The sequence below is a fragment of the Pollicipes pollicipes genome, unplaced genomic scaffold, assembly GCF_011947565.3.
Source record: "Pollicipes pollicipes isolate AB1234 unplaced genomic scaffold, Ppol_2.1 Scaffold_4295;HRSCAF=5057_pilon_pilon_pilon, whole genome shotgun sequence".
Classification (NCBI taxonomy): domain Eukaryota; kingdom Metazoa; phylum Arthropoda; class Thecostraca; order Pollicipedomorpha; family Pollicipedidae; genus Pollicipes; species Pollicipes pollicipes.
In genome coordinates, this window is record NW_023596461.1 from 38,236,695 (window position 1) to 38,262,637 (window position 25,943).

General features: G+C 57.9%; 3 protein-coding genes across 3 annotated transcripts; 1 reads left to right on the forward strand and 2 right to left on the reverse strand.

Moving 5' to 3' along the window:
• Positions 1-999: 999 nt before the first annotated feature.
• Positions 1,000-3,999, reverse strand: LOC119097072 (uncharacterized). The gene is made up of 2 exons (XM_037220104.1): positions 3,602-3,999; positions 1,000-2,783 (listed from the first exon to the last, which is right to left on the reverse strand). Exons 1-2 carry the CDS (start codon positions 3,861-3,863, stop codon positions 2,038-2,040), a joined length of 1,008 nt encoding a protein of 335 aa, XP_037075999.1. The 5' UTR covers positions 3,864-3,999; the 3' UTR covers positions 1,000-2,037.
• A 494-nt stretch (positions 4,000-4,493) lies between these two features.
• LOC119097033 (flap endonuclease GEN homolog 1) lies at positions 4,494-6,546 on the reverse strand (the record flags this gene model as incomplete). The annotated part of the gene is made up of 2 exons (XM_037220053.1): positions 6,280-6,546; positions 4,494-5,281 (listed from the first exon to the last, which is right to left on the reverse strand). A coding segment is annotated over exon 2 (648 nt), but the record flags the coding sequence as incomplete, so codon positions are not given.
• Positions 6,547-6,661: 115 nt separating this feature from the next.
• LOC119097508 (protein lava lamp) lies at positions 6,662-24,852 on the forward strand. Its single transcript, XM_037220540.1, has 14 exons — positions 6,662-6,713; positions 10,073-10,378; positions 10,757-10,900; positions 12,070-12,231; positions 12,636-12,794; positions 13,815-13,939; positions 14,910-15,054; positions 15,103-16,461; positions 17,047-17,525; positions 17,682-19,290; positions 19,713-19,853; positions 20,832-20,957; positions 21,272-21,427; positions 24,643-24,852. The coding sequence occupies exons 2-14, from the start codon at positions 10,118-10,120 to the stop codon at positions 24,850-24,852; spliced, it is 5,076 nt and encodes a 1,691-aa protein (XP_037076435.1). The 5' UTR covers positions 6,662-6,713; positions 10,073-10,117.
• The last annotated feature ends 1,091 nt before the right edge of the window (positions 24,853-25,943 follow it).

A 25,943-nucleotide genomic window follows, 5' to 3' on the forward strand; every position in this document is an offset into this window, starting at 1 on the left:
CCAAACAAGCAAATATCTATTTGGATGACTTCAGCATTATTGTGGTGCTGCAGTGTTTGTCAGCGCCTGACATTGCTCTTCCGGACAGGGGAGAGGGGAAGGGGATTCCAGGACCTTTTTTAGGCCGCAAACAAGAACGTAGTTCCACAAAATGTGTCGGGGACGAACAGTGAAAAATGACCCAACCTACCCCCCAAAAATACGCCAATACACAGGTTTCTCCCAGAATTGGCAAAACATTCTTCCCAAAGTTAGGGGCATGAAGCCCAAGTGGGGGCGGAGAGAGGGCTGAAGCCCCCAACTGAATAGGAAGCTACACCACTGGCCCCAAACGCAGCGTACGCAATAGACCTGGTTCAAAACGTGGTCAAATTTGGGGGTTCCTGACCCAACCCACATGGGACCTCCAGTCATGACGTTGATCGTCGCACTCTGTTGCGAACTCGAACCGCTAACCGGCCCACGGTCATGCAGATTCGTGACGAATCCAAGCTCCAAGATCGTAGCCCTCGCAGCAGTGACCTATCTTCGCGCTCTGTGTTCGCGCGACACGAAAAGAAGTGTGTCCTGAACCGCTCCTACCCCACACGGACGCTGCCCCTGGCGGGCCGTCCTCGCATCGGAGGCCGCCCGGGGCCAACTCTGCCCCGTTGGGGCGTGAACCGATCCCAGCCAGTGTACCCCACTAAGCTTTGCTCCCTCGCCCCAAACAAGCGGCGCAACCCGCCGCAGCCGGACCAGACCCAGCCCCGGCGCGCCACCCGCCAGGACAAGGTTCGGTGCCGGGCGCGCGGCGCACGCGGCCAGAAATCCCGGCCAGAAAGCGCGCCGGCCGCGTCACACGGTCAGACGCCCCGGCTCGGCGGCTGACCAGGCGGGGCCGCCGCTCCGCTGAGCGACTCCACACACACGACAGCTAACGCTGCCTTCTGCGCTGCCGGTGTCCTCTGGGCAGAGTCCGACGCGCCACGCTACGTTACACCATGTGTGTTTACGTGTTCGTTTAAAGTCCTGTTCGCAGCGGCCGTTGACATGCATCAAACAAGCTGCATATATCTCGCGTCACGACTACTTTTCCTATTCACAATGTCTCCGACCCTGACATAAGCTTCAGTTGGCAAGTAACCGCCTACACGGCAACATGACGCAGTCTTCATCCGTGTCTTCAGCGCAGCATCCGACGACACAATTCCTTTGGCACATGCGATTGGATCTGTAATCGGTGCGTTGAACATTCTGCCAACGTTGCAACGCGTAGCGTATCCAAGTTCTCTTTCAGAAAGCCCCATATCTGAACCATATTCCTGGCTATGGGCCGGACACAGCCAGCATGACGTCCTGTGAACAGATCATGCAGTGCTGAGCCGGTGTTCCGTATACGCGATACCACGGCAAGGACGACCATAACACCGCGCAGGGTACCATAGGTCTGTGGCCAAGCTGCGCGTCCGGGAAACCAGAGGTGCGGCTTCGGGGGATTCGAGAATTCCCCGACGTGGGGGGCTTCCCGCGATATCGTCCCTCCCCGCCGGAGCGAGCGGCAGGTGCCGCCACACAGCCCCGGCAGCTGGCTGCGCCGTCAAGTCCTAATCGCACTCTGCTGCCGCCGAACATCACTGGCTCCGGCCAGCCGCAACACGCCACAGCAAAGCAAACAATTCCACACGGGTCCTGTAGGAGTCGCCGGAAAACCATACGCATCTGGCGGAGAGTCAGGCCTTCCCAAACCAATCACGATTCGAAGAGCTGACAGCGGGACACATATCTGCCAAGCATAAACCACGACTCCGACGACCCATCCGTATAATCCGCCAATCAATCAGGCACAGTGACGCATAATTCGACCACCCGTGCAGGAGTGAACTCGTAAAATGCACGGCTCGGTACAAGAGTCTGAGCACAGAATCGATGTTTCCAGCAGGACGTGTGTAACTCGAGACGCAAGCCTAAAACGCACCCCTCTCCGCGAGCAGAAAACGCACCCCTGTTCGGCCGACAGTGTCCGGACACAGCCCAGCGTCGAGCTGGGGAGCGCGGCTAGGCCTTCAGGGTGAGCCGGTGGCGGAGCGGCACATACTCCTGCTCCGTCTCGCTGTCCGAGTCGACCGCCGTCTCCGCTGCGGTCAGGTCCCGTCCGGAAGGTGTGGGCACGCACCCCCGACCGCGCTCGCAATCCGAGTCGGACGACACCGCCCCGTGGGCGCACACAGACTCGGCCCCCGGGATCAGGCCTGCTCGCTGCGGGGACCTGCCCCGGCCGCCGCCGTCACCGCCGGAGCGGCGCGCCTCCTTTCCGCCGCCATGCAGCGCCGGCGCCGCGGCGTCCGCCTCGTCGTCGCTGACCACCAGCAGCGCCGCGTCAGAGATGTGCGTCCGCGTGATGGCGTCGATAATAGCCGACAGGTCCGGCACATCCTCCTCCTCCTCTGCAGAATCAGCCTCGCTGACATCATCCTCCACCTCCGAGTTGGCCTCGCTGGCCTCGTCCTCCTCCGCCTCCGAGTTGGCCTCGCTGGCCTCGTCCTTCTCCGCCTCCGAGTTGGCTTCGCTGACCTCGCTCCCCGCGCCGGCCGGCGGCGAGACCGCCTCGCTGAGCGAGCGAGCCGAGCTGTCCGCGACGTGCAAGGCGAAGCCATCCTCTCTGGGCGCAGAACGAGGCGAGTCGATGACGGCGCGCGAGTCGACTGTCCGGGCCGGGCCGCTGGCGTCGCCCACCGAGCTGGGTACATCGGAGTCGGTCTCGGCGCAGACGAGACCGGGGACGGCACCAGGAAGGACCAGGCCTGAAATGGCCACAATGGATGCTGCACGAGAGACCTCCCTAGCGTGCCGCGCGCGTGCGTGGTGCATACTTTGCACGCACTGTGTTGGTGCAAGCAAAATAATAACAGCAAAGCCAAACGACAGTAACAACCGGTTATGCACCAGGGTTCAGCTGGCATGCAACACTATAAAGACTGCTTGGTCGATGTTAAACCATGCATATAAAATCTTCCCAGATGAAAGAAAGCAGCAAAGCGCTGGGTCAGTGCAAGCAATCAGACCAACAGAACAAGTAAAAGATCGAGACTTAAGTGGTATACAAGTCCAACACACGTGGTTAAGATATACAACATGACAAGGAGGGATGATGATGCTATACTAGATGCTAAAACTAATGCAGGTTTAGGCCTATTTATAACCTGGATCAAAACACCTGGTTACAAAATGCAAAATACGAAGACGAAATTAATACTAAAACTAATGAAAGCGCACGCCATTCGCAAGCTAGCGGATACTTTCCCAAGCCCCATAAACTTGGCGCACAAAGTACGTGTGCCCGGACTCATCAACCGCGTGTGTCTCTTGTTATCATATTACTAGAACGTTAAGTTGACAACTCAAACGCAGCCCATTAAAGCCAAGCTCAGCCAGGCAGTCGGGGAGGTCCTGTGCAGGACAGGGGCAGGGGCGGGGGTAGAGGCAGGGTCAGGGACGAGGGCGGGGGCAGGAGCAAGGGCAGGGGCAGGGACAGGGGCAGGGACAGGGCCAGAGACAGATACAGAGACAGGGACACGGACAGGGGCAGCGGCGGCGGCAGCGGTGAGCTCGGAGGGCTCACCTGGCCGTTGGTCGGACCGCAGCGGCGTCGTCGACTCGCAGCACGCCGCTGACGACTGACCCCGTTCTGCTGGGCTGACGAGCTTGGAGGTCGCTCGTCGACCGGGCCCCTTCCGCGTGGGGAAGAAGTCAGTGATGAGTTGGCTTGGAGTGGCGTCGCTGCCATTTCTAGTCTTCACCTTGCGAGGTCGGCGCGCGGTCGCCTTCTTGGGCGCCTTGCTGCGGAGGAACACCTGCACCAGCTCCGGGTGGGCGGCCTCCATCAGCGGGCGCGGCTCGTGCGTGGTGACCTCCTCGCCAGGCGCGCGGCACCAGCTCACCAGGTAACAGTCGACGTGCTGGTGCCGGGACGTCCTGAGCACGGCGAGCGGCCGCAGTAGCGCCTCCTCGGCCGGGTGCCGCAGCTGCCAGCGCGCCAGCAGCGGCGCCACCAGCTCCCAGCAGCGCGCCGGCGGCCAGCCGAGCCCGGCGCCGGCCTCGGCGGCGAAGGCGTCCGGGTCGGGCCGGCTCCAGACAAGCGGGTCGACCGGCAGCCGGGCCGACCGCTCCAGCTCGGCCAGCGCTGCCGCTGCGCGCCGCTCGAAGTCAGGCGCGCGTCGCGCACAGTCGCGGGCGCGTAGTTCAGGCGCGTGCTCGTCGGCCAGCCGCCGCTGGCAGTGCCAGTCGCAGGGGCAGGTGGACGCCTCCGGCCGCGGCAGGCAGCCGGCGTCGATGCCGCAGAGGGCGCAGGCAGCGCGCCGGTGCTGCCGTTCCGTGCCCGGGTGGCGGCAGGCGACGCAGTGGCTCGCCTGGCGGCCGAGCTCGCCAGCGGCGCGCATCTGGCTGAGCGGCGGCTCGCGCAGCCAGCCGGCCAGCGCACCGAGTAACGGCCGGTCGGCCAGCCGGTGTACCAGCTGCTGCGCCGTCTGCGCGCCGACGCCCGGCAGCCCGCCGGGCAGGTAGTCGCAGCCGAGCAGCAGCGCCAGATGGCGCAGCCGGCGCACGTCCAAGCCCAGTTCAGCCCGCACCCGCTCCAGGTTGTAGCGCGTCAGCTCGCCGCCTGTGCGGCTCGCACTCAACTGGCAGTAGAGGGTGCGCGCGCCATGCAGAGCCGCGTCGCCGTCGTCCGTCACCACGCCGTCGACGCGCTGGGCGGCGTCGAGGCGCGCGCACAGCGCCTCCGCCTCGCCCTCGGCCGTCAGGTGCGGTACCCCCAGCGTGTCGAGCAGGCGCGCGCAGCGTCGCAGCCGGGCGTGCAGCTGCGGCCGTCCAGTGCCGGCCCGCTGGCCGCCCTGGCGCCGCTCCAGCTCGTCTAGCTTGAGCGCCGGTGCCTCGCCATCCAGCACAAAGACAGGCAGTGTGTGCTGCAAAAGCAGTGCCGATGTGCGGTACACCAGGTTACGCAGGTAGGGCTGGTTGACATTTTTGGAGAGGGCCACTGAGGTTTCAGCCTCCACCACCCAACCACTGAGGTCCACGGCCACCAAGCGGCCAGCCAGCTCTGACAGGGGGCAGGTCTCGCCCACTGGCTCCAGGATCTTCCAAAGACCCTTCACACCCATGTCTGACTGCTATGACAGTGATGCCAAGCTGCACAGATGTAGAAGGCACGGCCAAAACTGTTGTTCATGATACAGAGGCATCAGCATTGAGTGATGTAGGTGCTGCTGCCTGAGATGTTGCCGAATATGCAAGTCCTGACCTGTGAAACAGCGAGAAATGAGGTGTGCATCATGGAAAGAACATGCAACATAACTACATGAATATACAAGCACTCCATTGTCATACATTGATCATGGCAAGTTGCATGGGAAACACATCTCCAGGTTTGGCAAACTGTTATTTTGATCAAAAATGCAACACAAAGAAGGAGTGTACTAAAACCAATGTTACCTTGAGACAGCAATATTGCTTTGTGCAGAGGACATGTTAAATAGTGTGGAACTAGGAGGCAAACCAAAAGGCATAGCAATATATGCTCTGTCCATAAACTCTTGTACAACCTGGTGCCATCCTTCATGACAAGTCAGATCCAAATGAGTAGACTGACAGGGATCTGCAGTGCACGCAAGCTGCATGAAGTGTCCACTTGTATCACCAATTTGAAAGTATCAGAACCCTTACAATAAAAAGCTGTCAGCAAGAGACTGCACCACCCAGGGAAGAAGGGAAGCAACAGGGAAGCTGCTGCCCCTCCCCATCCACTTGGTAATGGGCAGTGAGTAAAACATATTTTTTTGCTCCCTTTAAAATTTCAAGAGGCTTCATGCCAACAGCAGTTGAGATGACCAAGACAGAACATATCATTACATCTGAAAGAGCACCCTTATGATATCTGCCCATAGGGGACCATACACAGCCACAGGCATTATTAGTTACCAGGAAGCCCCAGATCATCAAAAAGAGGCCCCAGCAAATGAATAGGAGCAATAAAGCATGCTGGAGGCCTTACCCACCCGCAGGAGACCACAAGTAGGGACTGAAGATTCTGTGATGTTCTATTGAATTATATATAACAAATATGAACTTTTTGAAAACTTGTGAAACCCATGGCCAAAATTTCAGAGAGGCTGCAAAAGCAGGCACTCAAAACCGTTTAGGTAGCCCTACATCCGCTTACTGCATTGGAAGAAATCGCCTTCACCGTACCTGGTGTTAAGATTTATGAATACCCGCCCCCCAAATGCCATAAATACTCACAAGAGCCACATTTCAATGCTCCGCACTGGCCCTCCATTTCACCCACCGCCCCAAAACGATCACAACACCCTCTTGACGTCATCAGCATCGCGCGCTGGACCCTGCCATGTTGCCACTTTTTCAAGCGTTGAAACCAAAATACGGGCTATACTCAAATTGCTCGACCCTCACAGCTTACGGGTTCTACACCGATTGAAGGTCAGAAAAGATGGCCGGTTATAAGTTTCCTCATATTGATCTGCACTTTATATCACCGTCAGCGACAACGACAACAACCTAACAGAACTGAAATGTACTCTGTTCTATGGCCTTGGAATGTACATACAGATCTGACGCTACATAGACATCTACTGCTCATGTTGACTCTTGACAGCCGCGTAGACTTACGCTTGGCGATGGGGCGCGCGTAGCTGTCTCAACGGTTTCCGTATTATGTATGTTTTGTCTCAAAGTTCTGTGACTGGAGATAAGTCATCCACAGCAGTTAATTTTCCAGAAAGCAATGCAGTATGCTTAGATCAACGCCGCGGGATAGTGTGTGCTTGTGTGCAATACCGATCAAAATCGAGCTGGCATAGTTGTCACCGCCCCTGCTACAATTTTTTTATTGTGCTGTTTTGTTTTGTTTTTGTCTAAGATCCATTTGGTCTGTGTGGTACTTGTGTGTTCTATGTTTTTGTGAAGTTCAATGGCAATTTTTGTTAAATCAGGGACTTTTGCACCCATCTTCATAAACTGGCAAATGTAAGGTATGGGAACAGAAAAGCCACTGGTAGCATATTTTGTAAATAGCCATGCCACTGACATTATCTAGGCTAGGCATTACCCCATGTATCCTTCATTTGAAAATCGAAATTGGAGAGGCATAGCTCAGGGCTTGATTTTTGTATGTTTAGACTTTTACTAGTGGCCAAAGAGTGATGAGTAAACATTTGATTTTGGTTTTACAGTGTTATGCCTATGCTATCAAGTTACAAAAGATAAAAAACACCAGTGTTGAAACTAATTCTAATGACATATATGTGTTCCCGCATCTATGAAGGCCTAAGACTATGTTCAAGTTAAATCATTGTTACTCAGCTATACTTAATACTGATAAGAAACCTGAACCTAAAATATTGGTCACAGGAATGTAATTCAGCTGCAGACAGTACTAGCCAATCTGCCTCAATGCCACAGGACATCAATCCACCCTCAAGCAATTTTCACAACCAAGCCATCTTTCTTAATTAGATGTAATGCCACATGGGGGCTCCATGGTGAAAATGAGTGGTACTTAACAGCATACAATACTAACAAATATTGCCAGTCAGCAGGATTAGACAATTTATCTTTGGAGATAAATATTTATAATCTGATACCTTCCATTCATTTGCTAATGCAAAAGTAAGCAAGTCACAAGGTGTGTATTTGTGCTGGCTTTGGTCATGTAAGACTAACCATTGGGCTGTTTACTGCATTCTGATTATAATGCTCATGCTGACTAGCTTTATCAGACCTATGCTATCTGTTATAGTTCAGTTTCAGTACAGCTTGTTCTGAACCTTTCTATGTTTATGTGAATGAATTTGAATCAGCTTTTGATTGGCAGAAAAATAACAATTGTTGAAGCTTTTATCCTCATTAGCATTGATATTGGTAACAAAATGCTCCAGACAGTGCTTCTCAACCCATTTTCAGATTAGTGACAATGAGAGCAAAAACTTCTGACCAAAGATTACATTTGGCTGGCGAAGATGTGTAGAAAGGTCACCAGCACAGGCAAGTTATGCCATGATGTTTTAATGCTGAAAGCTTCATGACCATCTCAGCATTGGTTACTCAGTGTGAGGGTTCTGCTCTTGAAGACATTGGTTTGGCAAGAAAATGGCTGGCAAGAAACTGATCAATATGATACCCTCTGATCCTTCCAGGCCAGATGCCACTCATCTGATTATCATGCCAAAAGCTGTTGGGTCACCTTGCAAACTATGTCTTTTTGCAAACTAACTTGCAGCATCAAAAACCTGTGGGGGTGTGGAAGCTTGTCCCAAGACAGAAACTGGGATAAGTGCATTAATGAATTTGGGTCTGGTTTCACGGATTATAGTGTAAAAATACTTGACTGTCAAAGAGTAAGAAGCAAGACATTGGAACTATGACAATGAACAAAATATACCAGCCACCTGGTGCAACAATCATCAAGTGGAATAGCACCGGAGTATACATTGGCCTGCTGCGTATTGAATGCATCATGCCGTTATTTTTGTGCCCCTTATCAGTGTTCTGATTTTTAATACAAGTGAGGAGAAAAACCCAGTTGCCAACCTATGAGGTTGCAGCCATCTGCTGCAAGTGTCTTGGATTGCTCTTGTGTTTATTGACTCAGAGCACTTGAAATTTTTGTGCCAACCTTTTGAGGATCAGCATGGCTTTAGACCGAAGCTCTGGTGCAATGCTCAAAGTATGGTTGAGTAGTTGATAGCTGAAGTGACCATTACATTATGACCCTTGGATGATGCTTATCTGAAGTTTGGAGTGATGTTGCTTTGGCTGCCCACCTCTTTTTCTCTGCAAGCTCTGGTGTTAGTTCGGGACTAGTTGGAGGCTATTGCCTGCTTTGGTCGCCAGTCAGTGGTGCGGTCCTGAAGGGGTCAGTGCTTGGCCCAGTTCTTTTTGCTCTTTTGACCAGTGTTACTGCGACCTCAGGTGTCTTGGGTTAAGATGCCATACTAGCCATCCAGTGGCATTTGGTGGGTATTCAGATCATCAAGCGCATTTTGTGTCATGGGCGGGTCAGCTGGTAACTGACAGGGCGATGGTCAACCGAGGCCAGGGCCGGCCGTACCGTAGCATGGCGCGGCACGTAAAACTCTTCTCGGGCATGTCTGGCGTGGGGGTGAGTAAAACATTCGGCGAATTGGCGGCGTAATTTTGGTGGTGGCTTCATGGTCACATAACAAGCCTTGCTCGGAAGACATCCTTAACCCAAAGCCACCCACCTAAACTGTTCAGAAAAACGTGCCAAAAAAGACCAGAGACTTTCAAAGCTCGACGAAGATGTGGGCATTGAACGCAAAGATCTCCCGGACTGCGCCAGGAAAATCTGAACGCCGTAGCATCCGAGCTCGGGCTTATGAAAACGTCCATGAATGAAACAAAATACGGAACGTTTCAAACCGGACCCCGAAATTTGGACGCGCACGCACCGTGGAACGACCGGCTCGGCCAGACGTGCTCGGACAAGGCTCTGGGAAATCACGCAGTCCCCGGCCACCAGCTCCGCAGTCAGGCGACTTTTGCGGGGGGCGTTGGCCTCAGAGATTCCGTCAGCGGTTGGAAGGACTTTCCACGGCGTCGAGTCGAAATGTCAACCCTTCAGTCTCTCTGTTGAGGACCCTCAGGACCCATATTTTCAGCTGTAGAGTTTCTTCGCAGCGGTCCCTTTCTTCGCCACAGAGTGGAGGATAACAGAATGAGGATGAACGATTCTGATTTCTGAGACACCACACATGTGGAATCTCTGGAACCTAGACCCTCCAGGATCCACGGGATGTGGGCCATAGGCCAAATGAACTATCATTTCTCCATGTGTTATAAAACCCGAAATAACCCTGTGGCTTTTGTTTAAAACCATTCATGAAGTGGAAATTCTTACATCTCTCATTAATTTCTGGCTTGTTGCTTCTGCATATGTTTAACACAATAGTATGCTTTATTTACTTGTGTTGCTGCGTTACCCGACAGTGCTCGCCAGTAATTTGCTGTACGCGTGCCAGATAAGACATTAACTGCCTGTATATTCTTTCTTCAGCTACAAGTAGATGCCATCCAAATGAAGCATCTGTAATCCCTTGTGATGGGTGAGGTTAGCCAAAGGCTGCATGAGTATCAGGAGGCGATCCGGAAGAGAGATGAGTACATCTCCAAGCTCTCAGCCAGCCTGCAGTCGACCATACAGCAGAGGGATGAGCTGCGCACGGCGGCCCAACACGAGGCGCACAAGTTAGCACATGAGATCACAGTTCTCAAGGAACAGTTACAGCAGACATCCGCCTTTCTGAGAAACAAGGAATTTTCAGGCATAAATGCTGCAGAGTTCATCAAGATAAAAAATCAGGTGGGAACAATAGCAGTTAGGATGTTATATGCTGCATGATGAAGCATTCCTGCGAGGAAACTTGAGATTCCTCTGAGACTTTTGTCCTCTGCATGATTAATATTAAGTTTTCCTATAGCTCTGCATACATGGTACCTCTCTGATAATAACAAAATGAGCATACCAGTTTCTGGTACATACTGTGATAGTGCCTTGAGTTTGGTAGATAATCTTTGAAGGCTTGATGTGCCACCCTGTGTAAGTGCATGCAACTGTTGCACAGCTTCGATCTAACTGGTAATTTGTGGTGTATTTTGCGGTCGCCATAATGCTATGACACCTGTAGTTAAGTGTGAAGGATATGTATGCTTTCTTTGAATAGCATGGATCTGTTTACAGTTAATTGCATTGGATGCTGACAATAGCAGTCAGTCCAGTGAGATTTCAAGTCTTAGGAATGAGCTAGAAGCCAAGACTCAAGCCTTGGCGAATGCGGAGGCCTCATCAGCACAACTAAGGTCTTCACAGAAACATGAAAATGAGGTAATTACTCTGCTACTTAACGTGTTCGTGATCGGTTGAACTTGTTACGTGACTGGTTTGATTTATCCTCCCATGAATTACCACCGCATAGTCCTCGCCCCGATTCGCCGTTTTTCATGACGCAGACTGACAGCGGGTTGGACGCGACCCGACTGCCCTTTCCGAACTAACAGAAGATGGAGCTTACCAGTTATCCCGCGATTGGTAATCAATCTTATTTTGCTGGGTCAAAAATTGACCCCATTAAAAAAGATTCCAGACCATATCGAATGGATGGATTTCTGGGATCAGAGCTCACGCCAAGCTGTGCTTGTTATGTGAGTTTTGGCCCCTACCAACCGATCGCGCAGTTCCAGTTCAGCGGCAGAATTTGGGGGCGAAAGTTTAATGTGCCGCAATGCTCCACACGGTCCGCTCTGCCCTCTGACGTCACCTGGCCTCCAGTGCGGCCATTGCAACCCGCCACAGGCAATACCTGTCAGCGGTAAATAGCAATCGCCTAAAACGACTCGATTTTTGTGGGCCAATTTGGCCAGGTCAAAGGTCAAACTTCCCGAAAATCGCCCTCATGCAGCCTTACAACCCGTGCTTGCGAGACGATGGCTCGTAGCGAAAGCAAACTTAAACACGCGTGCTCCGTGTTCCATCATGAGTGCAATGTTGTATAGTTTTATCTGCTAAACCATATATTTACGATGTATGGCTCCGTTAATGTAACCATGTCGGTCCGTTGCGCGCGTTAGGGGCCATCGTCAGTTGCCGCTCGCCGTCCGCGCCGGCCGGAGGTCACCGTGCAGGGCTCCTCAAAAACCGTCGGTGCTCCGAAGTCAGGAGTACTAAGGACATGTTTTTAGTGTCGAAACATGCGCAATAGATGCCCCATAGGCCACTCAAAATTTGGGCGCGATCGCACGACATCGCGTAGGGGTATCCCCCCAAAAAACCTACGTAGAGGGGGTGTGTGTGCATTGACTCTCCCCCCCCCCCCCCACCCCTATCGGGGCAAGGGTAAAACACCAAGCGGTCAGTCTTATCTTGCTTTTTGCACTGCTTTAAAGCGATTGCTCGCAGTGCCAATGATTCACGAGCCTGTCTCGTCTGTGCCTGACCGAGGCTTGTGTTAGTCGGAGCCGTCGGTGAGCGTGGCCCGACGTGAACGCCCTCCGCAGGAGCTGGAACGCGCTCGCCGTCAGCTGGAGCAGGAGCGCTTGCAGTCCGAGGAGCGGCTGGAGTCGCTCCGTCAGCAGGTGGAGCGCTCACAACTGGAGAAGGCCGCCCTCGAGGAGAGTTTCTCAAAGGAGAAGGCGCACCTGAGCAGCCGCGTGGAGGAGGTGGGACTGCTGGTGCCGCGGACACCCGGCACCGCTCCCGTGCCTTTAGCCGGGCCGCCGCAGAAGGGTCTGTCCATAATTGGCTGGTGATGCCGTTCAGGTATTATCGTGTGCTGACCGACCGCCAGCGGCTCACAGTTTGCTGTGCTCCGACTTCACTGCCTTTGATCCCTGTGTTGTCAGCTCACGCGCTCACTGCGCTGGCTGCTCAGGCCATTCTGACTGTCGGTTCTCTTTTTCGGTGAGACTTCAGCGTCCTGGGTGCAGTGTTGCCCTGCAGTCGTACGTGAAAGGGCATGGCGCCACGTCAACCGCCTGCGGTGGCTCTGCATACCCGCTCAGCCGGTATCAGTGCGCGTCAGTTTTCCCTGAGCGGTCGCTCTGCCCTGTTGTGTGCTTGGCAGTTCTCCAGCCGTCTGTCGGAGCGCAGCACGCTGGACGAGAGCCTGAGCGTGACCCAGGGTCGGGTCGGTGAGCTGACCGCCCAGCTGGAGGCGGCCGCCGGCCAGCTGGAGGCCGTCACCGGCGCCGCCGCCCGCACTGAGGCCGAGCTCCGGCGCCAGGTGAGCTCCGCACCCGCGCGGCGGCCCAACGCAAGCCGGCTGCGCGCGCTCCTGAAGTCGCGGCGGCGGTTCGCAGTGATGTGTGCTCTCTGATTCGCGGAGAGCGCGTTCGCGCTGTGATGTTTTGTTCGCACAGCCGCTTCGGTCCACGCCTCCAGCCGGTGGCTATGGTGTGGGAGGCATGTAGCGCTTGCGGTTGACTCCTGACGGTTGACCAGAGATCGCCAGTGCCTGTAGTGGGCGCGCAATTTCTTGTCAGGGAAATATTCGTAACATTTACACGCCGTATACGGGGGACTGGCGTGATGTCTCAACCTTCTTCCCGACTGGCAGACACCAGGTGACGGTGTGCTTGTGACGGTCGTGACGGCGAGTCGGTATGCCTGTGACGGTCATGACGGTGCGTCGGTATGCCTGTGACTGTTGTGACGGTGCTTCGGTATGCCTGTGGCGGTTGTGACGGTGCGTCGGTATGCCTGTGACTGTTGTGACGGTACGTCGGTATGCCTGTGCGGTTGTGACGGTGCGTCGGTATGCCTGTGGCGGTTGTGACGGTGCGTCGGTATGCCTGTGACTGTTGTGACGGTACGTCGGTATGCCTGTGGCGGTTGTGACGGTGCGTCGGTATGCCTGTGGCGGTTGTGACGGTGCCCGTAGTCGCTGTATCGCCGTGACCCCAGTAGTTGTGACGGTGTGTCGGCGTGCCTGTGACGGTGTGCCCGTGTGCCGGCGTGCCTGTGTGCCTGTGCCTGTGGGTCAGCATTCCTGTGCCTGTGCGTCGGCGTGCCTGTGCCCGTGTGTCGGCGGGCTTGTGCCTGTGTGTCGATTTGCCTGTGTCTGTGTGTCGGCGTGCCTGTGCCCGTGTGTCGGCGGGCTTGTGCCTGTGTGTCGATTTGCCTGTGCTTGTGTGTCGGCGTGCCTGTGCCTGTGTGTCGGCGTACCTGTGCCTGTGTGTCGGCGTGCTTGTGCCTGTGTGTCGGCATGCCTGTGACGGTGTGTCGGCGTGCCTGTGACCGTCAGATCGCTGACCTGGAGGAGTTGCTGGCCGGCCGGACAGCGGCGGCGGAGGCGGTGGAGCAGGCCGTCACGGAGCGGCTGGAGGAGCGGTTCGGCCGACAGCTCAGCGAGATCACCAGCGAGCTCCGGTCAGGGCCGAACCACCGGCCGCCGGCTCATTCACTGGCAGCAGTATAGCAGCTGGCACTGGACTAGCAGTGATGTCATACAGTAGCCCCGTTACCGGGCCGCCTGACGGTGACCGGTGACACTTTTTGCTCGCAGGGTTGGCGAGTAACCAAATGCAAGGCACTTTGTTGTCATATGTGCGTAAGTCATGTTCATGTGGGCATCAAGAGTGGTTCCCGGCATGTGCAAATTAGGGCCGCGGGCACGTATACAAGCAGATTAGTTAGATTAAATGAAAGTTGTTTACAAATTGTTTAAGGGGAACGTGGCCGACGTTACGTACACTCTTGGAGCATCAGCGGTAACGGTGGTGCTCCGGTAGTGCTCCGGTGGTGCTACTAGACGAGAGATGGAGGATCTAACCACTCGGCCATTACGCCTCCCCGCTTTTTTGTATATATATATATATATATATATATATATATATATATATATATATGTGTGTGTGTGTGTGTGTGTGTGTGTGTGTGTGTGTGTGTGTGTGTGTGTGTGCGTGCGTGCGTGCGTGCGTGCGTGCGTGCGTGCGTGCGTGCGGGCGTGCGTGCGTGCGTGCGTGCGTGCGTGCGTGCGTGCGTGCGTGCGTGCGTGCGTGCGTGCGTGCGTGCGTGCGTGCGTGCGTGCGTGCGTGCGTGCGTGCGTGCGTGCGTGCGTGCGTGCGTGCGTGCGTGCGTGCGTGCGTGCGTGCGTGCGTGCGTGCGTGCGTGCGTGCGTGCGTGCTTGCGTGCGGCGTGCGTGCGTGCGTGCGTGCGTGCGTGCGTGCGTGCGTGCGTGCGTGCGTGCGTGCGTGCGTGCGTGCGTGCGTGCGTGCGTGCGTGCATCACTGTAATCAGGGTTGATTCTGTCTGTCATCATTATTTTTTGGCCACATGGGCCTCCCGGAAAGCTAATCGCGTACGCATCTAACCCAGTGCTGCTGTGTTTTATGTTCAGGTCGTCGCATGTCCAGCAACTGGAGAGCGTGCGGCAGCAGCAGCAGGCGGAGCTGTCGCGTGTGCGGGCCGGACACGAGGAGCAGTTGCGGGACCTTAGCTCCGGCCACCTGGCTGCCATGGAGGAGCTGCGGGCGCTGCGGCAGGCGGCGCCGCCGGCCGAGCTGGCCGAGCTGCGCCGCTGCCGCGAACAGCACCTGGAGCTGGTCAGCGGCCTGAAGGCACAGCTGGCCGAGGCGGCCGACCGCGGCGCCCGGCACGACCAGCTGCTCAATGAGAACGCGCAGCAGCTCAGAGAGACGCAGCAGCAGCTGGCGGAGGTCCGACAGCAGCTGGCTGACACTCGTCTTCAGCTGCGGTCAGCCGGCGAAGAGCGCGACTCCCTGACTCAGCAGCTGCGGTCAGCTGGTGAGGAGCGCGACTCTCTGAGTCAGCAGCTGCAGTCAGCTGGTGAGGAGGGGAACGTATTTACCGAGCAGCTACAGTCAGCTGCTAAGGAGCGCGACACACTGACGCAGCAGCTACAGTCAGCTGCTGAGGAGCGCGACACGCTGACGCAGCAGCTACAGTCAGCTGCCGAGGAGCGCGACACGCTGACGCAGCAGCTACTGTCAGCTGCTGAGGAGCGCGACACGCTGACGCAGCAGCTACAGTCAGCTGCTGAGGAGCGATGTGCTCTGAGTCAGCAGCTGCGTGTTGTCAGCCAGGTCCGCACGGAGGCCGGCTCTCAGCTGACCGAAGCCAACCAGCAGCGTGGTCAGCTGTGCCACGCCCTTGCGGCCACCAATCAGCAGCGGGATGAGCTGGTCCGCCAACTGGCCGCGGCGGGCGAACAGCAGACTGAAATGGCCAAGCAAGTCGAGAATTTAAAGCAGCAACATCTTGACATCACTGAGCAGTGGAAGGCGAGTGACCAGCAGCGGGAAGATGTCGTCAAACAGCTGGAATCAGTGAGCCGGCACAGGGATCAGATCAACCAGCGGCTCGTGGAGTCAGTAGAAAAGCAGGTCCAGGTCGGCCAGCAGCTGATGCAGGTGACTCACAATCGTGATTTTCTGGACCAGCAGCTGAAGGAAATGGCCCAGCAGCGGGATAGTCTCAAGGAAGATATCAAGACCGTGACTCAGCAGAAAGAAACTGCCAGTCAACGGCAGCAGCAGGAGGCGAGCCAGCAGCGCGAGGAGATGGAGCAGAAGATCACGGAGATGATACAGGAGCGGGTCAGTCTTGATCAGGAGCTGAAGAAGACACGTCAGGAGCGAGACAACCTAAGCCAGCAGCTTCTGGAGGCGGTCCAGGAGCGGGATAGCTTCAACCGAAGGCTGGTGGAGACAGCCGAACAGCGGGACTCACTCTCCCAGCAGCTGGTGGCCGCCAGTCAGCAGGCCAGTGAGACCAGCGGGGTCGTGCAGCAGTGGAACGCCGAACTGGTCCGTCATAAGACAGCCGCCGCGGAGCTGCAGCACAGGGGGGCCCAGCTGCAGCAGGCGCTGGAGACGGCCAGCGGCGAGCGAGACAGGCTGCAGCAGGCGCTGGAGACAGCCAGCGGCGAGCGAGACAGGCTGCAGCAGGCGCTGGGAACGACCAGCGGCGAGCGAGACAGGCTGCGGCAGGCGCTGGAGACGGCCAGCGGCGAGCGAGACAAGCTGCAGCAGGCGCTGGAGACGGCCAGTGGGGAGCGAGACAGGCTGCAGCAGGCGCTGGAGACGGCCAGCGGCGAGCGAGACAAGCTGCAGCAGGCACTGGAGACGGCCAGCGGCGAGCAAGACAGGCTGCAGCAGGCACTGGAGACGGCCCGCGGCGAGCGAGACAGGCTGCAGCGGGCGCTGGAGTCGGAGCGGCGCGACCGCGCCTCCGCTGACGACGAGCGGCGCGTCCGCCTGCAGGAGAGCGAGGCGGCAACGGCGGAGCTGCGCGGCCAGCTGTCGGCGGCTGAGGCCGAGCTGGCCGCCAGCCAGCAGCGGCTGGCCGAGCTCACCGCCGCGGGGGTGGAGCTGCGCTCCGACCGCGCCGCCGCCAAGGACGCCAGCAACGCGGCCATCAGGCAGCGTGCGCGCGCCGAGACAGTGTCGCGCCGCCTGGAGGAGGCCGAGCGGCGCGTGGCCGACCTGGAGCGCGAGCGCGCCATGCTTCGAGAGACGCACGAACGGTACGTGGGCGAGACGGGCGCCCAGCTGGCGTCGGCTGACGCCGAGGTGGAGAAGCTGAGGGCATGCCTGCTAGTGCGGAGCGTCACCTCGCCGAGGAAGGAGGCGCTGGGCGCGGGCCCGCTGAAGGGGGAGGTGCAGGGACTGAGCTCTCCAAGCAAGGACATACAGGTGCTGAGCTCATCCAGAATGGAGATGCAGGGTCGTACCTCACCAGAGAAGGACTGGCAGGTTCAGAGCTCTCCAGTGTGCGGCTTGACACCGCCAGAGCGAGAGGTGCCTTCAATGACCTCCCCGGTGCAGGAGGCACCTGTGCTCACGTCGGAGCGGGCTGAGCTGACATCCGTGGCCGGTTCTGGCCCGGCGACGCAGCGGAGTACGGCCGACTCTGGACTGACCACGCTCTCGGGAGCGACGGCGCTGAGTGAGCCGCGGCTCTCGCAGCTGGAGAGTCTGGTGCTGGCCGCCAAGCCGGCCGCGCCAGAGGAGGCGGGAGGTCCGGCCGGCGCCTGTCGCTTGCAGCCGTCGGGCGCCGTGGCCGAGCTGGTCCGTCGGCTCTGCGACCGCCTGGCGGCCGCGCAGCGCGACCGGCAGCTGCTGCGGCGCCAGCTGCAGCGGCGAGACCGCGGCGGCGCCGGCCGGGGCTCCGGCAGTCGGAGCTCGGACCGGCGGGACTCCGGCAATCGGAGCTCGGGCCGGCGGGATTCGGAGACTCAAGAGTCAAGCCGCGGGGGCCGCGGAGACGCGCCGGCCTCGCCAGACCTCAGGCGAGTCACAGACCCGGCCTCGCCGGACCTCAGGCGAGTCACAGACCCGACCTCGCCAGACCTCAGGCGAGTCACAGACCCGGCCTCGCCAGACCTCAGGCGAGCCACAGACCGGGCCTCGCCATCACTCGGGTCGCCCGCTGTTCCTGGCGCGCCGACCTCGCCACCCTCCGACCACAGCGGCGTCGGCTCGGGAGCCGTGGACCGAGCGCTGGAGGCGGACGACGCGATCCGTGCGGCGCTGCTGGCCTCGGAGCGGCAGCAGGAGCAGCTGCTGGCGCTGGAGGAGCGCGTCTCCGGGCAGCTGGCCGAGCTGCACGGCGGCTTGCAGACTGCCGTCAACCAGAACGCCGCCGCCTCGGCCGCCATCGTGCTCATCGACTCGTCATACGAGGTGCGCCTGCTGCAGGGCCAGCTGGCTGCCAGCGCCGACATCCGCGACGCACTGCATGACCAGCTGCGGCTGCACCAACGGCTGGTGCGCGGCTTCCAACAGCTGTTCGCGCGCGTGGCGGACGACTGGCGGCGGCTGGGCGTGCCTCCCGGCACCGGCGCCGGTCCCCGGCTGCCGGCCGGCCTGGACCGGGAACCGGCGGCCTGGGGGGAGTCAGGGCCGGCGCCGGAGGCACCGACGCTGACGGAGCCGCACCTGCTGCAGATGGCGCTGCCGGGGCGCTGGGAGCGGTCAGTCGCCGACGTGGAGGTCAGCGAGCTGCGGCCGACGCCCAGCCCGATCGAAGCACCCCTGGCGGCGACGCCCTCGGCTGGGGCAGCGGTGCCGGAAGTGCCGCGGTTCGATATGAGCCTACTGGATGGCGCGCCCGTGAACGATAGCGAGATGCCGCGTACAGTTTCGGTTCAGATCGAGGCCGATGAAGAAGTGCCCCTGAGGGGTGGCCGACAGCGGGAGGAAGCCCTGCTGAAGGACTCCAAGACACTACAGGAGCCACTACTGCAAGAATCAGAGCGACTGAAGACGCCCTTGAAGCACGCCGAGCTGATCGACGAAGTGTCCATTTGGGACGGGCACCCAGGAGAAGATGCGGTCCCGAAAGACGCGGAACTGCCGGAGGAATCGTCCCTTAGGGACGCGGAGCTGCTGGAGGAACCGTCCCTGAGGGACGCAAATCTGTTGGAGGAGTCGTCACTAAAAGACGCGGAGCTGTTGGAGGAGTCGTCACTGAAGAACGCGGAGCTGTTGGAAGAGTCGTCACTGAAAGACGCGGAGATGTTGGAGGAGTCGCTCTTGAGAGATGTGGAGCTGCTGGAGTCGCTGGTGCGAGAGAACGGCACGCTGCGGCGCGCGCTACTCTACGAGAAGTCGCGCGGCCAGCGCCTCCTGGCGGCCGAGGTCGACGGAAGGGGGCGCTGGGAGCGGGCGGCGGCGGCGCTGGCGGCGGCCGACCAGCGGCAGGCGCGCCTGCTCGACTGCGTTCAGCGGCAGCAGGAGGCTATCTCCCGACTGCAGGTGCGTGTACCGTCCGGCGACGCCGCCGCCCGGCCGTGTGGCGTGACGCGGTGTTGCGCGCCGCTCGTGCGGCTGAGGATGGGAGGAGGGAACTAGCCACCGGGCGGGTTGTTTGCTTTTACGGGCGCTGTATTATGGCCCCGTGGGACTGAGTGGGCTGGCCTTTTGTTGAGCGGGGGGAGTCGCCCTCGTGTAATGAAAACGTGCATATGCAGCGTGGCGTGGCAGTGCTTGTGAGATTGCTGTCGCGCCCACATGCAAATGACATATTATATCTCCGTGCAAATGACGTCACGCCCACTCGGCGCGCCACGTAGTAAGCAGCTCGCGCGCCAGCCCAGGCATCGGCTGGTGCGTGACCGCCACGTCCCGCCGTGCTGACTGCCGTGACGGTCATGTCCGTAACGGCGCGCGCTCCTCAGCGTGCGATCCAGACGGGCGACCCGGTCCCTCCTGCGGCGGTTGTCGACCTGCCGGCGCCGCTGGCCGGGTGCAGCGAGGCGTTACGAGCTCACGCCGGCGCGCTGGCGACCCGGCCTGACCCCGCCGACCCGGAGCCCCAGGTGAGCATGACCTCGGGGGCCGGCGGAGGCCGTTTCTCGCCTCCGGTCGATAGGTGGAGCCGGGTGGGGTGCGGACGCGGCCGACCGGCTGGAAGCGCTCTCCTCTGGAGGTGGCCGCCGTCCGAAGTCTGTCCATTCTATGTTGCTCGCAAGACAATGCTTAATTTGCGTTGCCTAAACTTTCCACTTGGACTCTGCTCGCATGGGCCGTCAAGTACAGTTAGGCCACAGTGGCATGTGGTACGTGTGCGGTGTCACGGGCGAGGTTCTGTGATCATACCAGCATTTTTGGGTAGGCACTGAAGGCTGATTGGCTATTCCCAAGTTCCAACTATGAAAAAACTGCGGCTCTGTCATTGCAAGTACAGCTGCGCCGAATCTTTACCGAGTTGTCGGAAAAACATCTCTGACATGATGAGTTCCTGTACACAGCTTGTAGCATCCCTATTGGAAACATTGCCATAGCTTTGGAAGTGAAAATTGGACATTGCCGTCATTCCGTTCCGATAGGGCTGTCCTCTTGTCGATTGCCATAGAAATCCTTTCGTCAGTGTTCTGGACCTGGGGGCGGGCTCCACTACCGCATGTGGGCCTTGTCGTGTGGGTTATTGCGTTGTGTATTGTACAGTAACGATTGCGCCCCGGAACTGGTTCATGCGTCCATGAGTCGCAGACTAATCCACTGTCACGACGCTGTCTTCCAGCAGTGTTCTGGGAAAACTCGCAGCCGTTTTCCGACCTCGCCTCGGGTCCGTTCCGGCCCGTCTGCGGTGACGGCCAGCCGTCGCCTCGGGCGAGCGATCAGTGGCGCGTGCTGAGCCGCGGCCGGTCCCGCGGCCTCTGGACGACCGGCCTCACTCGCCACCGCCAGCCTTATTTGTGGCCCGTCCGTGGCGGCCCGCCTTTTCCGGCGGCGCGATTTGGGCGAGGCGGGCCGGCGCGCCTGAATGGCATGATTGAAAAACGTTCGGTTTTCAGGTGGCGGCCGAGCGACAGGAGGAAATGGAGGCAGCACTGGCCAACCGGAAGCTGGAGCTGGACGAGGCGAACCAGGTGCTCGCGATGCGCGACCGTGAGCTGAACAGGCTGAGAGCGTCACTGGAGGTGAGAGCGCGCCCTCCGGGAGTCGTCAGACAACGCGGGAGGCTTGATGTCCGGCGACTGCTCAGCGGGAGGTGGGGGGACTGATCGTCTTGGAATGGAGTTGGCCGATGGCGTCCAGGGAACGTGCTTGCTTGACGCCGGTGGCCGGTCACCTGGGCGGGGCCATTTTCTGGGCATCGCCGACGCGTTATCGTTCTACAGAGCTGGCGACTTCAATGTGACGCTACCGAATATGTGTTTCGCGATGAACTCTGCCGGCTGGGAAACGAGCCCGCTTCTGCGGTGGCACTCACGCCGAGCCTCCACGTCGGCAGAGCTCGTCGGACGAGTGTGAGCGGCTGCGGCGCACCAGCCGTGACCTGGAGAACCGGCTGCGCCGTTCTGAGGACGCGCTGCGCCGGCTCCGGCAGGAGAAGCGCCGCTGCGAGTGGCTCTGCGGGCGGCTCCAGGCCGACGTGTCTCGCTCCGAGGTAAGCATGGCGACGGGCGTCGCGGCGGCGGCGATAACGACAGCGGGCGAGAGACAGACACGATGTTTATTGCGCAGGTAGGGGTCGTACTTGTAGTTGGTTTGAGACGAATTCTAAGATCGCCGCCAACCGGCGTTTACGGCGTTTGCAACCAGTTCTTTCTAATATTGGTTGCAATGAAAAACTTCGTGCACTGGGCATGCAGGCCCGGCAGTTCAGCAGCTACCATGCACACCCCGAACGCGGCCCGCTCTTAATGCGCTAACAAGAACAAACCGACAGCCGAGGGACACTTGAAACACGCCCATGCGTCTGATAGCCGTTCTGTCGAACAGTCACCAGGTACGCACCACTGACCCACTCCTTAGATAACCGCCTAGATACTTCTAACTCACAACGGTCCTGTCGAACAGTCACCAGGTACGCACCACTGACCCACTCCTTAGATAACCGCCTAGATACTTCTAACTCACAACGGTCCTGTCGAACAGTCACCAGGTACGCACCACTGACCCACTCCTTAGATAACCGCCTAGATACTTCTAACTCACAACGGTCCTGTCGAACAGTCACCAGGTACGCACCACTGACCCACTCCTTAGATAACCGCCTAGATACTTCTAACTCACAACGGTCCTGTCGAACAGTCACCAGGTACGCACCACGACCCACTCCTTAGAATAACCGCCTAGATACTTCTAAGCTCAACACACGGTCCTGTCGAACAGTCACCCAGGTACGCACCACTGACCCACTCCTTAGATAACCGCCTAGATACTTCTAACTCACAACGGTCCTTCCGAACAGTCCACAGGTTACGCACCACTGACCCAATCCTTAGATAACCGCCTAGATACTTCTAACTCACAACGACAACGGTCTGTCAACATCACCAGGTACGCACCACTGACCCCTCCTTAGATAAACCGCCTAGATACGTCTAAACTCCACCAACGGTCCCGGTCGAACAGTCACCAGGTACGCACAACTGAACCCTCCGTAGATGACCGCATATAAATTCTAACTGACAACCGTTTCTGTCGAACAGGTCACCAGGTAACGCACCACTGCCACTCCTTAGATGACGCCTAGATACGGTTACTGACAACCGTTCTGTCGAAACAATTCAACAGGTACCACCACTGACCCAATCCGTAGATGACCGGCATATATACTTCTAACTGCTAAATGACCACCGTTTCTTCGACAGTCACCAGTACGCACCCACTGTGAACCACTCCGTAGAGTGAACGCCTAGATAACTTCTAACTCACAACGGTCCTAGTCGATAGCAAGTCCACCAGGTACGCACCACTGACCCACTCCGTAGATGACCGCATATATACTTCTAACTGACAACCGTTCTGTCGAACAGTCACCAGGTACGCACCACTGACCCACTCCGTAGATGACCGCATATATACTTCTAAAAAATTCTGAACTGACACCGTTCTGGTCGAACAGTCCCAGGTACGCACCACTGACCCACTCCGTAGATGACCGCATATATACTTCTTACTGACAACCGTTCTGTCGAACAGTCACCAGGTACGCACCACTGACCCACTCCGTAGATGACCGCATATATACTTTTAACTGACAACCGTTCTGTCGAACAGTCATCAGGAACGCACCGCTGACCCACTCCGTAGATGACCGCCTAGATACTTCTAACTCACAACCGTTCTGTCGAACAGTCACCAGGAACGCACCACTGACCCACTCCGTAGATGACCGCATATATACTTTTAACTGACAACCGTTCTGTCGAACAGTCATCAGGTACGCACCACTGACCCACTCCGTAGATGACCGCCTAGATACTTTTAACTGACAACCGTTCTGTCGAACAGTCATCAGGAACGCGCCGCTGACCCACTCCGTAGATGACCGCCTAGATACTTTTAACTGACAACCGTTCTGTCGAACAGTCATCAGGAACGCACCGCTGACCCACTCCGTAGATGACCGCATATATACTCCTAACTGACAACCGTTCTGTCGAACAGTCACCAGGTACGCACCACTGACCCACACCGTAGATGACCGCCTAGATACTTTTAACTGACAACCGTTCTGTCGAACAGTCACCAGGAACGCACCGCTGACCCACTCCGTAGATGACCGCATATATACTCCTAACTGACAACCGTTCTGTCGAACAGTCACCAGGTACGCACCACTGACCCACACCGTAGATGACCGCCTAGATACTTTTAACTGACCGTCCTCTAACCCCGACGCTTAAAATGGTACAAGTCTGCGTCACTGTAGCCTTCTCGCTGCGGCGCGGCGCCGGCCTGACCCGGTTCCGGCGGCGGTCGCCTTCCCCACGGCGAGGGCGTAAAGGTCGCGGTGGAACTGACAAAGGTCACGGCGTAACTGATGCGTGGGGGGAAATGTGTAGGGCGTCAGCAGACCGCGTCATTCTTAAGTTTATGACGTTGTTGTCGCAATCAGCGGCGTTTGCTGATTTGTTGGCGTGCCTAGTGCGGCATGTTGGGATTTCCCCGCTTCGGATTCTGATTGGCAGTCTGGGAGGTGTTGACATTTCCAACTTGGCGTAACAGAGCCTGGGACCGTTTAATCTTCGACCCGCTCGCTGAGGCGCTACCGAATGCAATCTCCGTTAGTCCCTGAAAAGGAGAAGTGTCATATCAGGTGTGGGTGGCTGCTCCGGCAGGGGAGGGAAGGGGCATGGAGAGCGGGAACTGCGGTCGTGCTGCAGAGAGCAGGAGGATGAATTAGCTGTTGACGACTCGCCGTGCTTTTGCTGACACACTCACAAACTTTCGTAGTTAAAAAAAAACTGGATGACGGGAATTTGATTGGTCTTGTTTGCTAGATGTTCCCACAAAGAAGCTGGCTAAAAAAAAAACAAGGAAGGTTGCCGTTACTACAGAGGCGGTTCTTTCTTTCGTAATAACGAGGCGGAGATAAGATATAGCGCTCCGTTCTGGACTGCGTGTTCGACGCGTTTTGAGCACTGCGGGTCTAGTCTCGCACTTCCCACAAACAGATGGCGAAGAAGTCTCGGACGTGGTGATGAACCTGGACCTGGTGCTGTGGCAGGTGGAGTCGCGGCACCAGCTGGTGATAGTCTGGTGACACACCTTCTCCTCCCCAGCTGGTGATGGACCTGGAGCGGGTGCTGTGGCAGGTGGAGTCGCGGCACCAGCTGGTGATAGTCTGGTGACACACCTTCTCCTCCCCAGCTGGTGATGGACCTGGAGCGGGTGCTGTGGCAGGTGGAGTCGCGGCACCAGCTGATGGAGCACGAGCGGCGGTTGTACCAGCACTTCCTCCCGGGCCTGCCGGGCACCGCCGACACGCCGGCGACAGGTGAGCGGGGATCCGCGCCCACCCGAATACCGCTGACAGGGCACAGCGCCCAGAATCCCTGCCTGGAACTGGACCTGACCTGACTTCGACTCGACCTTGACCTGACCTGACCTGACCTGACCTGGCGGATTGACGTCTGCCCCACGTTCTGCATGTAATGACGTGTCGGCACCCTCGTGTCTGCAGCACGCTGAGGCGTCAGGTACACCGGCGCTTCTTTATTTTTTTTCTTGCGCACGAATAGTCGGCACCAAAGTTGGTCTTTCCGTTGGCTTTCTCCGCTTAATCGCTTTTTTGCTGAGTTGCTGCTTGCTATAGACGTGGCGCCGGTATTACGGTAACCGTCGTCTTATCGCGCCGTCTGGCCCGAGGCTGGCTTGCCCATCTGCAGGTGCCGAGCGTTGACACTCGCCAGCTTCGGTGGGGTTTTTGAAGCGGCGCCTCCGGGGTGACGGTGAGCACTCTGTAGCGGCGCGTCCGGGGTGGCAGTGACACTCTGTAGCGGCGCCTCCGGGGTGGCAGTGGGCACTCTGTAGTGACGCCTCCGGGGTGGCAGTGGCACTCTGTATCGGCGCCTCCGGGGTGGCAGTGGGCGCTCTGTATCGGCGCCTCCGGGGTGGCAGTGGGCACTGTGTATCGGCGCCTCCGGGGTGGCGGTGGGCACTCTGTATCGGCGCCTCCGCGGTGGCAGTGGGCGCTCTGTAGCGGCGCGGTATCGTGCACGGGGCTCTGTTGACTGTTTGGCGCCCGGCCAGATACAAAGTGCGCGGGGCCGATCTGTTTTCCAGGCACTGACGTATCGCACAGCTTTACCACACAGCCTCTGAAGATCCAACGAAGCCGTTGTTTTGAACGTGGTGTTGTGTTGCGAGCGCGGACCGAGTCACAGACAGGAAGCCAGGCTGCAGTTGTCATCCTGAGCACGGCGCAGTTAGTTGTGCGCGGACTAAATATTTGCTCTTTTTTATCAGTGAAGGCGCGCGGCTACTGTCATTGCCGTATTCTAGTATTACCGTATGCGTGTGTTGACAGCGTCGTATCACCTTACTACGTAATGTGGGGAGATCTATGCCAGATTGGGCGCAAGGGTAACTTATCTTATCACCGTTACGCACCGTAAGAACACGGTAAGAAGTTCTCACGTTCTGCATGTAGCTTTGCAGGGCCTGACATT